This window comes from Armigeres subalbatus, chromosome 3, assembly GCF_024139115.2.
Source record: "Armigeres subalbatus isolate Guangzhou_Male chromosome 3, GZ_Asu_2, whole genome shotgun sequence".
In the NCBI taxonomy this organism is placed as follows: Eukaryota; Metazoa; Arthropoda; class Insecta; order Diptera; family Culicidae; genus Armigeres; species Armigeres subalbatus.
The window spans coordinates 162,482,937-162,499,425 of NC_085141.1; the positions used below are offsets into that span (position 1 = coordinate 162,482,937).

Genomic DNA, 16,489 nt, shown 5'->3' on the forward strand with positions numbered 1-16,489 from the left:
CGAAGTGCAGAACGAGAAAGAGAAAAGTCAAAAGCAGTAGAACATTGATTAAATATACGACACATGCTTATAAAGGGCTCATTATGTGCGTAATTAGTTCGGGCACCCCTGATGAAAATAAAGGAGCTTGAACGAAGCTCTCGAGTAGGAATATGAATGCTTAAATTTGATGGCAAAGACGGACAGTCTATTTTAGATTGCAAAAGGTCAGAAATAAAAAGTGCTTTTGATACCTGACGACGTGTACTTAAGAGCTCTAAACCAATCAGTCCGCATCGTTCTTCGTAACTGGGCAAATTATTTGGGTCGTTCCAGGGAAGGCGACGCAGGGCGAAGCGTACGAATTTGCGCTGAATGGACTCAATGCGCGATATACTATTTTGGTAATAAGGGGCCCATACAACACACGAATATTCTAACAAAGACCTCACCAATGAGCAATATAATGATTTGAGACAATGAATATTATCGAAATTTTTTGCTATGCGAAATATAAAACCTAGTGTTTTTGAAGCCTTGGATGATATGAAAGCGATATGATCCTTGAAAGATAGTTTAGAGTCTAAAAACACACCTAGGTCCTTAACGACAGATTCTCTCTTAAGACTTGTAGAATCAATTTTGTAATTGAAGTCGATTAACGTGCGCTTACGGGAAAATGAAATTATGGAGCATTTATCAGCATTGAGAACTCATTATTTCGAACAATTATGTCAAACTAATTATAAAAACTGCCTTAAAACGATATTAAAAATAAGTTAAGGGACAAGTTAAACGATATTGAATGATTTATCAATAAAATGAGGGTGCCCATAACAGAACCAATAAAGGTGCCCACAACCGAATTTCGCAGCCTTTTTGGAACGAGAAGAAAAAAAAATTCGCGCTAAAATTTTGATGGCAATCGACATTGGGCCTCAAAATAGATTAAATTTACTGTGTAAATACGCATTAGAACTCACTTTTGAATTAAATCCTTTAATTTATGACACTTTGAAAAAGGCAAAAAAAAACTTTCGTGTTGTTTTTCTTGTACGAAAAATTTATTTGTTTCTAGTTCAAAGTAGAGATGCCCATCCGGTTTGATATTGAGCACAAAACATCATGCTATTATAGCAAACAAATGACGGTTGTCAGAATGTAAGCATCTCTTTTCTGTCAAAAGATACATAGGGGTGCCCATAACCGAACGGTGCCCACAACCGAACCTCCTCCCCTACACTTTGAGTTGTTGTTGTTCAGTGGGAAATCGAGCAGTAAGTGCACAAGCAGAATCAAAATTAATGATGATGGACAAGCAGCGGAGTCGCTAAGTCACGGTCACTAGGAAGGACGAAATCCTAACAAGCTTCTTAAAGTTGAAATTGACCTGCTGAACATAAAGATCCACCAAGTGATTGGAATTATTTGAAAGGAAGAAGGAATACCTTTAGCAGACTACACCCGTTGCGGAGTTTTTGTCAACAGCGTACGACTAAGTAAACCGGAGCGAGTTATATAGCAGATAATACTAGAATTTAGCTTTCAGACAAAACTGGATCCGCAAATTGTCCTCCAATTGATTAATCCATCTTGCTCGCTTTGCACCTCGTCTTCTTGTTCCCGTCGGATCGTTGTCGAGAATTATTTTCAACGGATTACAATCCGACATTCCGGCTACGTGCCCGGCCCACCACAATCTTTCGATTTTCGCGGTGTGAACGGATAATTCTCCCAGCAACTCGTGGTTCATTCGCCTCTTTCACGTACCGTCCGCCATTTGCACCCAACCATAGATGGTATGCAGCACTTTCCTTTCGAAAACTCCCAGTGCGTGTTGGTCTTCGACGAGTGCCCTCCAGGTCTCGTGTCCGTAGAGTCTGTACCAGTCCGTACCAGTCTAATAAGCGTTTTGTAGATAGTCAGTTTGGTACTGCGGCGAATTATATTCGATCGGAGTGTTTTGTGGAGTCCAAAGTACATACGATTTCCTGCCATGATGCGTCTCCGAATTTCTCTACTGGTATCGTTATCGGCGGTCACCAGTGAGCCCAAGTACACGTATTCTTCAACCACCTCGATTTCGTCATCACCAATACAAACTCTTGGTGGGTGGCTTACGTTGTCCTGTCTAAAGCCTCTTCCTATCATGTATTTCGTTTTCAACGTGTTGATGACCAGTCCAATCCTATTAACTTCGCTTTTCAGTCTGTTGTAGGCTTCCGCCATCTTTTAAAACTTAGGTGCCATAAAATCAAATTCGTCGGCGAAATCAAATAGCTGAACGGACTTCATGAAAATCGTACCACTCGTGTAAATCTGTACCCTTCGTATTACTCCCTCCAAAGCGATATTGAAAAGCAGACACGAAAGACCATCACCTTGCCGTAACCCTCGGCGCGTATCGGAGGGACTCGAGAATGCCCCTGAAACTCAAAGTACGCACCGGATCTATCGTCACCTTGATCATCCGTATCAGTTTATCCGGAAATCCGTTTTCGTGCATTGGCTGTCATAGCTGGTTTCGATCGATTGTATCATATGCACAGGGCCGGATTTAGGGGGGGGGGGGGGGGCTGGGGCCGTGGCCCCGGGCCCCTACATTTCTTATGTATCAAAACCAAACTTTTTTGTACATTTTGGGGCCCCAAAGCTGTTGGCCCCGGGGCCCCCTTCCGGCTAAATTCGGCCCTGCATATGCGGCTTTGAAGTCGATGAAAAGATGATGTGTGGGCACGTTGTGTTCGCGGCATTTCTGCAATATCTGACGTACGACGAACACCTGATCTGTGGTAGAGCGTTCACCCATAAATCTCGCCTGGTACTGCCCCACGAACTCTCTTGCGATTGGTGTTAGTCGGTGGCATAAAATTTGCGAGAATACCTTGTTTGCGGCGTCCAGCAATGTGATTGCGTGGTAGTTGCTACAATCCAGCTTATCGTTTTTCGTAGATGGGGCTTTGTTGTTTTTCAGCCGGCCAATCTTTTCCTGGATTTCCTGGACATCCGGAGCCGGTAAACGTATGTCCTGCGCGCGCTGCTAGGTTCATAATCAAACCGCCACCGTTGTCTGCCACATCGCCATTCCACCATTCAGGTGCTCTTCGTAGTGCTGCCGCAACCTTTAGATCACCTCACGGTCGTTCGTAAGAAAGTTCCCGTTTATGTCCCTACGCATCTCGATCTTCCTGCTGGCGCTTTTTCCTACGAAAAATCGAGTTTTGTCTGTTCCGCGCTCGATTGTATCGTGCCTCGTTCGCCCTCGTGCGGTATTGTAGCAATCTCGCCCATGCTGCATTCTTCTCTTCCACTAACATTCGCCGTCATACCAGTCGATTCTTTGATCCGGGATAACCGTCCCTAGTGCAGCGGTTGCGGTGCTTCCAACTGCGGATCGAATATCTATCCAGTCATCTTCAAGAGAAGCTGCGCCAAGCTGCTCTTCCGTTGGGCTAGTCTTCCGTCTTGTAGCCGGCCAATGTTAAGCCGTGGCGAACGGCCCCGACGCGTATGGTACACAGTCGAGAGTTTTGAGCGCAGACATACTGCAACGAGGTAGTGGTCGGATTCAATATTCGTGCTACGGTAAGTGCGTAATTGGAGAATCGTCGATTAGAACGTAATGGTTTTCCGCTTCTTGATTAGGTGATTTTCATGTGGCCTTGTGGATATTCTTGTTGGGGAAGAAAGTGCTTCGGACTACCATTCCGCCAGAGGCATCGTTGGCCGTTGTCGTTCGATATGGTATGCAGACTATCCGGTCCGATGACCGGTCTATACATTTCCTTTCTTCCTACCTGAGCGTTCATGTCACCGATGATGATTTTAACGTCCCGCAATGGGCATCCATCGTATGTCTGCTCCAGCTGTGCATAGAACGCTTCTTTTTCGTCGTCTGGTCTATCTTCGTGTGGTCAGCGTACGATGCTATAGTTGAAGAAACGGCCTTTTATCCACAGCTTGCACATCCTTGCGTTAAATAGCTGCCACCATATCACGCGTTGGCACATCTTGCTCAGCATTATGAAGCCGATTCCCAGCTCGTTGGTGGCACCACAACTTAGGTAGAAGGTAGCCGCTCAATGCCCACCTTTCCACACTTTCTGTCCTGTCCAGAAGACGTCAATGTTGCGGGGATGTAATTCATCGTAGATTATCCCGTCGCAACCTGCGAAACCTAACGTTTTGCAGTTCCATTTTTCAAGCTTCCAATCGTGATCCTTTATTCATAACCAATTATATCGAGTCGTTTTATCTTCTATGGCAACTACAATAAGTATTTTTCTTCACATTCACCAAAAAATTGTAACTGCACATCTGAATTGCTGTCATCTCGCACACTGCCTACTCAGACTCCTCTATATCAGCGGTTCTCAACCTGGGGTACATGTACCCCCGGGGGTACCTTCGCTGACCCCAGGGGGTACCTCGGACGAAAATGCGTAATGGCGGACGTATTACAATTGCAATAAATAATTTTTTGGTAAAGTTGTAATAATTGTATAAATTTATATTGCAAGACTTTGTATTGTACATAATATGCATAGCAATCATCAGTAAATCAAAACATATCGAATCATGTTCACCACAGCTAACACAGTGTATGAAGGGTAGAGTGATTCAAATTTTGACTTTTTTCCTTTATGCCTTAACGATGCCATTTGCTGTTTTATAAATCCTCCTAAAATTTCAGCTAAATTGGATGTTACTAGACTGAGCACGCGCAGTTTTAAGTTTGTATAAAAACTACTATGAAAACAATCAACTTTGTAGAAAATCGTTCCGCAACGTTGCTCATTAAGCTCTAAAAATATATTAGTGGGCTTCGTGGCCGTGCAGTTAGCGACGTTAATCGTCTAGACGCATGGGCTATGGAGCGGGGGTTCGATTCTCGCACCGGTAAGGAGGAAACTTTTCGTAATTGAAAAATTCTCCACCGGTCCACTGGATGTTATGTGTCCTGCCCGTTGTCTAGGTGTTAAGTGTTCAGTCTATAAGACGGCGTTTCTGTCTTTTTTAAGAATGACATCAATATCAATAATGAGCATTTTTGTTTTCTTCATAACATTGCTTACAAAAAAGCAACAACAACTGTCCTCTAGCTTAGGAAGTATTCTCGGGTCAATTACATTTGAATAATTAATTAATCGCAACACGGAACGGTCTTTCACTTAAGTGGCGATTTATATAGTAATTTCCATACAATCTTCGAACTGCGCGTGCTTATACTAGTTACATACAAATTAGCAAAAAAAGAATAGGAGGATTAATAAAACAGAAAATGTCATCTTTTAAGGATAAAGGAGCGAAAAAGCCAAAATTGGAATCACTCTAATGAAGGGCTTTGGTTAAAAGATCAAAATAATCCTCAAAAGCAATCTACTTGATTGAAACAAAATTATGAAATATGTTAACAATATACTTTTTAACTGAACTATTAAATTTGAAGGTTCAGAAGCCTAAGACATAAAGGCCTTTAAAAAAAAACTCTTGGAAGCCTTCTGCTACGCAGTTCGAAAGCCTTTATCCAAACCCCCTTTTAAGAGGTTACCTCCTTTCTTCTTTCAGTCAGCCCCCTTTCAACTAGCTCGGAAACCCAATCGAGGAACTCGGAAGTCTTCTTTCAAGAAGCTTGGAAGCCTACTTTCAAAAGGCTTAGCAACGTAATTTTAAGACGGTCAAAGCCTCCTTTCAAGAGGCTCGAAAGACCGCATCGGACAGTATCGGAAACCTTTTTTCGAGGGGCTCAGAAATGGCTCGGAAGCCCACTTTCAAGTGGCTTGGAAACTTCCTTTTAAGGGGCTCGGAATTCTTTCTTCGAGAAGCTCAGTAGCCTACTTTGAAAAGGTTCAGAAACGTCACTTCAAGATGCCTGAAGCTTTATTTCGAGAAGCTCCCTTTCAAGATGCTTAAAAACTTCCGTTTGAGGGGCTGGGAATTCTTTTAGCCTACCCCCACGAGTGGCTAGGAAGCCTCTTTTCAAAATGGTCGGAAGCTCTCTTTTCAAGAGGGTTGGAAGCCTCCTTTTTAGAGTCTCGGAAGCCCACTTTTAAGAGGCTCGGAAACTTCCTTTCGAGTGGTTCGGAATTCTTCTTGCAAGAAGCTTGGAAGCCTACTTTTATAACGCTCAGCAACGTCATTTCAAGATCCTCAAAGCCTCCTTTTAAGAGGCTCGAAAGACCCCTTTCATGTGGCTTGGAAACTTCCTTTCGAGAGGCGTCTAGACGATTGACGTCGCTAACCGCACGGCCACGAAGCCCACTTACCTTACCGGAAACTTCCTTCCGAGAGGCTCAGAATTATTCTTTCAAGAGGCTTGGAAGTCTACTTTCAAAAGGATCAGAAACGTAATTTTAAGATGATCAAAAGTCTCTTTTCAATAGGTTCGAAAGTACTCTTTCAAGATAAGCTTATGAGTTACGGTTATCAAAATAGGGGGTACCTCAATGAATACAAAAACACGAAGGGGTACCAATCAAGAAAAATTTATTTTTATTTTTATACTGATTTTAAAGTTGAAATTCACATGTTATTCTCATTCAGATTTCCATTACCGTTTATTCAAATATATGAATGAATGTGATTTCTTTTAATTATAATTGAATAGTGTAATGATGGCTTCGTTCGAAAGGAATGCCAGAAACTTCCAATTCATGATTGTTTCATATTGATTGTGCCTGCATAAGAGTCGCATTAAAATATTTTACATTCAAGATCGTTTTACGGTAAATCATGGAAGAATTAATATGTTGTCGAATTATCATAAATGGGCCGTGGTCTGGTTCAGAGATTGTTTAAATCAGTTGATTCGTGTTATATATTTTTTGTAGGCATCTACAAGACAAAACTACAGCTTTTATTTACCCCAGTTAAGTCCACTTTATCCTGGTTTGAATTAAAACAAAAATTTACTTGCACCATGCAAGAACTGTAATTGCCAGTAGTGAGTGAATCTAATGATTGATTAATGATTGGCCATTTTTGTGGCATCAAACATTGTGCGTTGTGAGCATTGAAGCTACATTTTTCCGTTTTACGATGTTTCATCGATATTCGTTGTAGCCTCAATAACGATTATTATTGTTGTATAAAATGTTATAACAGTATACTTGGCAAATGGTCCTTCATTGCATATTATTCAAGCCTCGCCTTCCGCCGTTCACGGAACAATCTTGCCCATGCTTGGGAATCAACAACAGTTCCGATGACCAACCAAGCGATTAACACGTGACCAAACTACCTACGATGAAATGAGGGAAATCGGTCCGTTCCGGATACAAACTTACCCACAACACTGAGCCGAAAGGCTTGTGAAATTTTCGGTTCGGTTGACACTTGACACTCGTACGTGCCGGAGTCGCGAGGCTGTGGCGAAGTAATCCTCAGCGTCCACTCGTCGCCGCCCTCGGTGTGCAGCGACTGGAACCGCTGGTCGTTGGTGTACGTGAGGATGCCCACCGTTAGAATGTGCAGATCACGCTTCCGGATCCAGGACACCTGCGGAAGGGAATCGAGCAGATGCGTGGTTAAACTTTGTAACAGGATCCTTTTTTTATCGCACGTGATTTGTGAAGGGTCCACGCTCTCGTAGCTCGTGCATTTAAATAGGTGATAATGAGACACTTACCGCCCGGTCGCCCAGGTTCCGCACCCGGCAGTGCAGAAGCGCTGATTGCCCAACGGTGGCGGTTATCTCTCGCCGGGTGCTATTGTCGAAGTAAGGCTGAGCGTAGGGCTGCTCCCAGTACGACTGCACTTCCCCGCCGATGATGTGGAGCACTGCAACGAGTGGAGGAAAATGGAAAACGTTCTCGTGAGTATTGCCGCACTCGTAAAGAAGATGCATCTGCACGGATAAGGACGTGTGCAAGCAAGCAGATGCAAAACGGAATGGATAGCAAGTCGATTCGCGGAGCGTTACCGTTGGTATGGTTTTCATTGCATCGGTGTAGCAATGTTGGTTTTTAATGGTCGGTGGCCCCTTTCAAACTTGCGTTTTTCAATTATTTTCACCAAAACTGTGTATGTCGTATAGAAAATGTTATGGAGTAAACTTTGACATGTGTTTTGCGAGTTTTTGCGCACACACATGCAGACATAAACTTACACACAAACATACGTACACACATGCAAACACAAATATCGCCTTAGTTCGTCGATGAGTATTGTTAGATTTTCTAACAATTATGTATAAGAACCTACCAAAACATGAATAAGAACTGGGCATATGCGGAAATGCTAGATTCTCATATAAATATTGTATGAAACCTTATAATTTTGCAAGCTTATAAAGATGCACCTTTCCCGAGTTTGTCGTGGCAATCCAAATAAATTAGGACAGTTTTATTTTTTATGGAACGTACACACGGTCAAGCAGTTTGACCAACATTGACTCCACCTCTCGTTTATTCAAACATCCATCAAGTTTTATCAACAGCGACACGAACAATCAATTTATTCGACCAACAATATCACACACGAACGACCGAAGCGCCAACTTGAGCACCAACCATCAAAAAATATATGGGGGTTTGTACAACTTCACTACAAATGCTCAAACATGTTCGGCGAACCTTGACTCCACCCCCGACAACTCAAACCAAAATCAAACCGTTTTAATTTTTACCAACCGAGCCGCCAACTGTCAAATGGTTCGAACAACTTCACACACGTTCAAACAAAGCAGCAACCGAAGCGTTTTCTTGGGGGCGGAGTCAATGTTCGTCAAATTGCTTGACTGGTGTGTACGTTGCATTATGGAACGTACACACGGTCAAGCAGTTTGACTAACATTAACTCCACCTCTCGTTTATTCAAACATCCATCCAGTTTTACCAACAGCGACACGAACAATTAATTTATTCGACCAACAATATCACACACGAACGACCGAAGCACCAACTCGAGCACCAACCATCAAAAAATATATGGGGGTTTGTGCAACTTCACTACAAATGCTCAAACATGTTCGCCGAACTTTGACTCCACTCCCGACAACTCAAACCAAAATCAAACCGTTTTAATTTTTTCCAACCGAGCCGCCAACTGTCAAATGGTTGTTCGAACAACTTCACACACGTTCAAACAAAGCAGCAACCGAAGCGTTTTCTTGGGGGCGGAGTCAATGTTCGTCAAATTGCTTGACTGGTGTGTACGTTGCATTATAATGCGCCTTTCCAAACATCCAAATAACAACCAAATGACTAAATATTGTGAGAAAACATTACTTCCTACTCATAAATGGCTGTAGAAGCTATCCCAGTGAATAACTTTTTTGCCGCAACCATCGCTGACCGCCGTCACCGCTACCTACGCTATCATTGCTATTGCATTTTTTGTCTATTTGAAGGAAATCCATCTTGAATCAACTCTTTTCTGTTAAATATGGTGGCTCTGGCAAGAAACGATTTACGCTTTTTGGTGCGCTTTCACAACCACTTACAACAACCAAAGGATTGGCCGAAACTTCCGAGAAATTTTCATTATCTATTACTGAATGGCTACAGACGCTATCACATCACGACAGTCGTTTGAACCGCTACCGACGTCATCGTTGCTAATAAATTTCGCTGCGAAGAAAATTACAAAAAAAAACTTCTGTTTATTATGTTGGTTCTGACAAGATCCTATTTACGCTTCTTGATACGTTTTGACAACCACTAAGTGCAACCAATGTAGAATATTTCTCTTGCTGCCAACAATGGCCATTCGATGATTTACCCAATCGGTGTGTACGCAAAAGTGACGTAGGACTACGTAGCTATACGAAATCGATGGTATTTGTCATCATAGTTTGCGTCTCTTTATCAACATTGACATTTCACTCTTTCGAAAATCTCAGCATAGGCTCTTTCTTCCTCATCAAAGATTAGTGGCCCGTTTGTTTAAGTTTTCGATGCTGTAGATAGTTTCCATTAAGGCGGCGTCTTTATTGATTTTATACAAAAGTCACCATTTTATACAAAAGAAAGTTGATCCGACTATCCGAAATAAACTTTCTTCAAAGTGCAAAACTCAATCGTAAAAAAACGAATTTGATAGCGCGTCGGAGGGAGATGATGCAGTAAATTTGAATGGATGGAATCACTAACAGCAACCAAGCTACCACGCCAAATCCGATGCCATCAAAACAGGCCATTTTCTCAATTAACTCTTTCTTTCCATAAAATATTAGTCCTGAGAAGAACCAATTTTTTTTTTTTTTCCGATGCGCCTTTCCAACAACTAACTGCATCTAAACGCTTGTCGGCACCGCGCGTTGAAACTGTCCAACCACCACTCGATGATTAAATCGCTTAGCCTCCGAAATTTGGAATAAATTTTCGGCATTGCCACTGCTACTCACGCCTTCGTGCTGCTGTGTCCGATCCGCTGCATCAAATGTCGAACCGCTCTTTGTGGAATCCCGATCAATATAGCTGACTTACTGACTAAAATTCATTTTTTTTTTTTTTTTGTTTGTTACATTATGTTTGACATTACAAGTGTTTGGCCACTTGGCCCTTTATCTTAGATTCGGTTCAATACCAATGGTTGGGATTTAAATATAATTTATAAAGTTTATCTAAAGTATCAGAATAGCCTTAAGGAGGAATTTTTTTTTTTATTCGTATATTTATTTGGTAGGCACTCTGTGTTCTTAACCGCTACTGTGCCGTGATCTACTGTGGTACTCTGCTGTACAGAGTCCACACAGAATCTATTTTTAGATGTCCATAATTCGTTATTGTTGTCGTTGCCAGTCCATATCATCGTGAGTCCATTGTGTTCATTTGTTCATGTGGTGAATCCAGTGATCGTTGCTTTGTTCGGATGCCATTAATTGAAGAACGTTGGAGGAATGCCTCCGAGAAGAACAGTTTTGTCAGTCGTCATCAGGCAGCCGTGTCGGTGATGCGCGTTCCCCAAAACGCCACCGTACGGACTGCACTTCTGGCGACTGGCAAGGGTTTGGTGGAGGGGCTGGGAATCGAACCCATGACCATTCGCTTATGAGGCGAACGTGTAGCCAACTACGCTACGGGACCCCCTAAGGAGGAATTGATTAATTTAGAAAATTTGATAACCTAACTACCATACTAATATTTACAATAATAATTTGATAACCTTAATTGGAACTAGCGCCCTAATGGTCGCCTGGTCCGATTGTAAGCATCCAGGCCTCGTTGGAGTTTTGCCACTAGCGCTCTGATCACTCACTGTAGACGATGAAGGTGTCATCTGAGAACAGAGACAGAACGCCGCCTTCTGGAGGTTCTGGCATGTTGGAGGTGAACAGATTGAAAAGCAGGTGCCCGAGGATACTGCCCTGGGGGACGCCTGCGACGATGTTGTGCGCATTGGAACTCGCTCCGCTGATTGAGACCCGGAATGTCCTTGCCGACAGATAATAATTATCAAAAATCAAAAATTACGACGTTTTCAAAAATCATTATTGTTGATGATTTTCACCGGGTAGCTGGGAAGATTGTAGCGTTGTAGTTTGTACACCAGGCCCTCATGCCATACATTGTCAAATGCCTTCTCGACATCGAGCAAAGACATGGCAAAGATTTTTGAGACAAACTTGTTCCATCTGAGGACGTTGGGGCCAGTTGATGTACAATTGACCGACCGCGTCGGAAACCAAACTGTTCCTCGAACAAGATGTTGAGATTTTCGGCAGACTCAAGTAACCGGTGATGAATAACTTTTTCGAATAGCTTGGATAATCCTGAGAGAAAGCAGATGGGTCGACACCGATGGCCTCGATGACACTGAGCTGGAAGCTTGGAAGCAGACGACAGTTGATGTTGTAGCGAAGAGCGATGACCACACCGCCTCCCCTGGTCGGCCGGTCGAGTCGCACGATGCGGAATTCCGAGATGTTAACGTTCACCTCCGGTTTTAAGTGCGTTTCGGTTATGAACGCCACGTCTATTTCCTTCTCCTCAAGGAAATCCTTCATCTCAATTGTTTTGCTCTTTAGCGAACAAGCGTTCCAGTTGACCAGGCTCACCCTAGGAGCAATTTTCAATGATGAACATGCCATGAGTGAAGACCTGGTCGAAGCGGGTTTTGCAGCTACGCAGCCAAGTGACGAGCTGCGTGAAGATCGGCATCAGTTACTCCGGAGTGTACTGCGGGGCAGATTCTTCCGGTGGGATGGCTTCGTTCTTCGACTGCCGACGGAACCCAGGAGGAGGGAGCGGGGACCATTTGCTGGTGGATGGTACCAACGATGCTGGAGCTTGGACCGATGCAGCTGCCGCTGCCAATCGCTTGTGCGGTTGTAGCGGTGGGAGTATTGGAATCACACGACGGGGAGCCGGGATGGCTGGAAAAATCACCTCGTTGATTACGGGAACACGGTTCTTCTTCGGAATGGTCCTGGTGGAAGCCTTTTTCCGGATTTCCAGGAAGTCGGCTCGCTTTGGGCAGCCTTTTATGGTGGCCCGATGTTTGTCGCCACAGTTGCCACACTTGGGATCGGCCACTTCCATTTTGTCGCACTCGTCAGTCGGATGGGGCTCGCCACACTTGTTGCAGCGTGGCTTCATGTGGCAGTTCCTGGTGCCGTGCCCGAAATTGAAGCAGTTGGTGCATTGCGTGACGTCGCGGTGCACTGGCCGATATCGCTCCCAGTCAACGACGGTGTAATTTATAACGTCAACCAGCTTCAGGTCCTTCCAGGTAGTGGAGCCGTGATCCAGATGGATCAGGTAAAGCTGGTCGCGATATCTCCTCACCATGTCTTGACGAGCGATCTTGTGCACGACCACTGGCTTTAGTCCGCAACTTTCAAGCTCTGCTTGGAGCTCTTCCTCCTTCATGTCGTGAAGTCCTCGCAGCAAAGCCATGAGCGGCTTCGTGCCGGGGTGGTCATGAGTGTAGTACTCATACTTGTGAATCTCGAGGAACTCCACGACGGATTGATGATGATCCTTGTTTGCCGGCATCACTTTCACGCCCTAGCTGCAGAGCCGAAAAGTACATTTCAGCCCCTTAGCGATCAGCTGGCAAATTTTTCCGTCGAAAAAAAAATCCATCGGATCGCCCTTCACAAACACGGGCGGGCACTTTTTCTTCCGCTCCGGATGCACCTGCGGCAGCTGCGATTGCTGCTTCTTCTTCTCTTTCGGCGGGTTGCCGGCGTCATCAAGTGGCAACGGAGAGAAAACGTTGCTCTGCAAAAACTGCTTGGAGGGGTTAACCGCGCCTCCAAGAGCAGTGCGCTTAGGCACTTTTCCCGCGACCGAATCTCGCCACCAAGTCTCCTATGAGGGTTCCGGGAGAAAATAACGCTAACGCGACGAAGCAAAAACGTAAACAGCGAACGAACGAGAAAAAGCACTTGGAAAAAATGCGCGAACAAAAAGACGTCCGTATGTGCTGCTGTCTCGAACTGGAATGACTGCTGATTTTTGAGATGCCGCGCGTCCTCTCTGCGTGAAATCTTGTTCAAACTGAGGATTAGATCGAAACCCGCAATTGACTGATTTTTGAAATCTGTGCTAGTGATGCATGTAAGTGATTGGTTAGTTTACATATTTCTAAACTTTTTATCAATTTTCAATAATAAATAGTTAAAAATCAGTATTTTCAAATAAATTCAAAGAAGCGTTGACTCATCCTTTATCGAATGGTCAAAAAATTAGAAACGGCTCAGATATTAAAGTTTAAAGTCTATCATATTTTCGTGACGGTCCCAGATTTTCGCAATCGTAAAGTGTATTCCAATATAGAAAAGACAGACGTAGTCCTACGTCAAGAGATTAAACAAGAATCAATGTAAATGAGAAGAAAAAGAAAAGGAACATTAAAGTAAACTTATTGTAAGCAATTCAAATACCTAACGAACATACTGGTTTTACGTTTTTGTCTTCAGGCATCCCATCGGATAAAGCAAAATTAGTTTTGCATAATAATAAGTCAGCCCCTTAAAAAATTTACTACACCTTTGGCAAGCAGATCGCTTGACTTGGTATTCTGAGCTAAATCGGGAAGCAATTCGCCACAATCCCACCCACTGGTGCTGTCGTGTCGTGCCATAACCACTTGCAAAACCGTGCCTACCGACAGGACCGAGTACGGCTTGTTCGTTCGTACTGGATCGGAAAGGATCAAATATATCAAACCAATTTGAAATTTTACGTAACAATAATCCCATCGACGTGCCAAGAAACCAAACGACTTAACAGCGGCAGAAGAGGATGTGAGTGGATTAATACACTCGACGACACTTCGGGGCGGTAGCTGTGTGGAAAATGGCCGGGCAGGGTTAATTCCCAGCTCAGTCGAGTATGGCTTGGAATCGGTCTAGGCGATGTAACCTTCCGGCATACGTGATGAGGCCTCCTATTCCTGTTTTGTCGAACTGTGAGGAGAGGCTGAATTGTTGAGCTTCCGTTTGCCCATGTCAATCGTCTTCTTGAAATATTAGCAAACGAATCTATTGTTTCCTGGCACACTAACAATCTGCCCTGACGGCATCCAAAAAGAATCCCGAGCAAAGCCTGACATCACGTGGTGGACAAATAGGGTTAATGTAAAATTTACATCGTTATTTGTTTTCGAATTTTCAAATAAAATTTGAACATACTTGTATTCAATTATGCACAGATTAAAATGGATTATTTTTAGTGAATTTCTTGCTTGATTTTTTTTTTCAAAAAACCAACATCAACCAAAACCATTTCAATTCGAGTTATAGATTTTACACTCGGTATCTAAATGAATTGTCAATTTGCTCTCAACCTTTGCTCAGGATAGAATCGGATCGATTCGTTACGTGCAGGTGGTAAATAGACAATTGCATGTGAGACAGTTTGGATTGAAGGGATTTGCAGCTCACACATGCATCTCTGGTCTCTCCATCACAAAGTAATATATAGGGTTTCTTACCCCACTTCCAGCGTAACATGCGTACATCTGCATTCATTATTTGATATTTGTTACGAAACACAACTTTCCCTTGAATTTTAAACGCCTGAATTTCGAGCATTAAGCAATTCGCACAAATTTGTAGGTGCTATAAGCCCAGACTATTATATAAAAGTAGCAACACTTTCATCCGTTTTTATTGGCATTACATCCCCCACTGGGACATTGCCGCCTCGCAGCTTCATTCGTTAACTACCACAGTTATTAACTGTTTTAGGCTCACTTGATGGAATCATAACGTTCTCACTGTTACCCACAATCCTCATGCTTTTATACTGGTTAATATGTCTGGCATTTATAAAAAACACCCAGACGAGAGCCGCATCGCACAACCATCCATCTATCGATCAACAGTTGAGGGTTGGTCCAAACCTGAAAATGTGGCCTGGTGGCGGGAGCGAAACTGTGCGAACGACCAATTGATAAGTTCCGGAAACGCATTGTTTAACAAGTCACTTTGGTCCGCGTTCAAGCTTGAAGGTTAATCGACCGTTTTCTGGCCCGAGTGCTTTTGTTCGATTCCGTTTTTCACCTTCTTGAATCAGTCCAAACCTAACGTAACGCAACGCTATTGACTGCGTCCTGGCAGGCAGGGGTGGATAAAAGTGAGGAGAAATCGTAGTACATAGCAACTTGGTACTTGCTGCCGCTACGCTACTATTCGATTGACCAAATTGAACGTAAAAGCGTTCCGATAGAAAGCGTGCTTGAAACCAGCAGCAGCCTGTTCGATTTCCAAATGGTCGGGGTTCTGCCAAATCGCACCAAGCGCCTGAAAAAATAATCCAATTTTCTGTCCAAGGTTTCGTTTAGCAGATTTGATTGATCACAAATCGGATCAGAAATCCCTCTACTACATAAAACTGAGGATATTCTACAACAAATGTACGTATGAATTGTTATGAAATGATAACCGTTTTCCTTTTACGAGCAAAATACCAGAAGCCAGTCAAAAAGCCACTTGGTGCGGCTTGGCTGAACCCCGACCAAATGGTGTAACGCTGGATCGGCACTGGGAAACGTTTTTATAAAAGAGCGGAAGTTTCTCAATGATATTTTTGGCGCGACTTTTTATGCTGATTTGTAGAGATTGATTTAACTATTTTGCCCCAAAACGGAAAATGCTATTTTCCCGATTGAACCAAAAGGGTTTGCATTGGTGGGTATATGTTTAGTGATGGGTAGTTAACCAAACATAAATTGATTGGTGGATTTTTACATTCAGATCTGCAAAACCACACATGGTTGCTTTTCTGGTAATTCATCTCATAGCTACTACATTCGTCCTATAGGACGATCAAATACACCAAAACAAATAAATTGAAAGCCCCTTGGTGCGGCTTGGTTTGAAATTTTTGTGATATTTTCAGCAGTGAGTACGTACCTATGTTAACATAAATAACCGACGAAATTGATGATTTATTGCTTTACTTCGAGATGAGATGAATCTGTACAGTGCAATAGATTTTGGAACAGTTCCCTTATCCTTTCCACATACTTTTATAAAGCGCTGTGAGATAATAGCGCTCATGGAGAATAAATATAAATCATTTAATACAGACTAAACATTTTTGTAAAATAGCTAAGT

At 43.1% G+C, this 16,489-nt stretch overlaps 1 protein-coding gene across 3 annotated transcripts in view; it reads right to left on the reverse strand.

Annotated features, from left to right (window-relative positions):
- LOC134227910 (limbic system-associated membrane protein-like) overlaps positions 1 to 16,489 on the reverse strand; it is a 517,094-nt gene that overhangs the window by 180,204 nt on the left and 320,401 nt on the right. For all 3 annotated transcript variants that reach the window (XM_062709615.1, XM_062709616.1, XM_062709614.1), the window contains 2 exons: positions 7,607 to 7,758; positions 7,266 to 7,476 (listed from right to left, as the gene is read on the reverse strand). In XM_062709615.1, the coding sequence (XP_062565599.1) occupies positions 7,266 to 7,476; positions 7,607 to 7,758 (363 nt within the window). The remainder of the gene's footprint in view (positions 1 to 7,265; positions 7,477 to 7,606; positions 7,759 to 16,489) is intronic.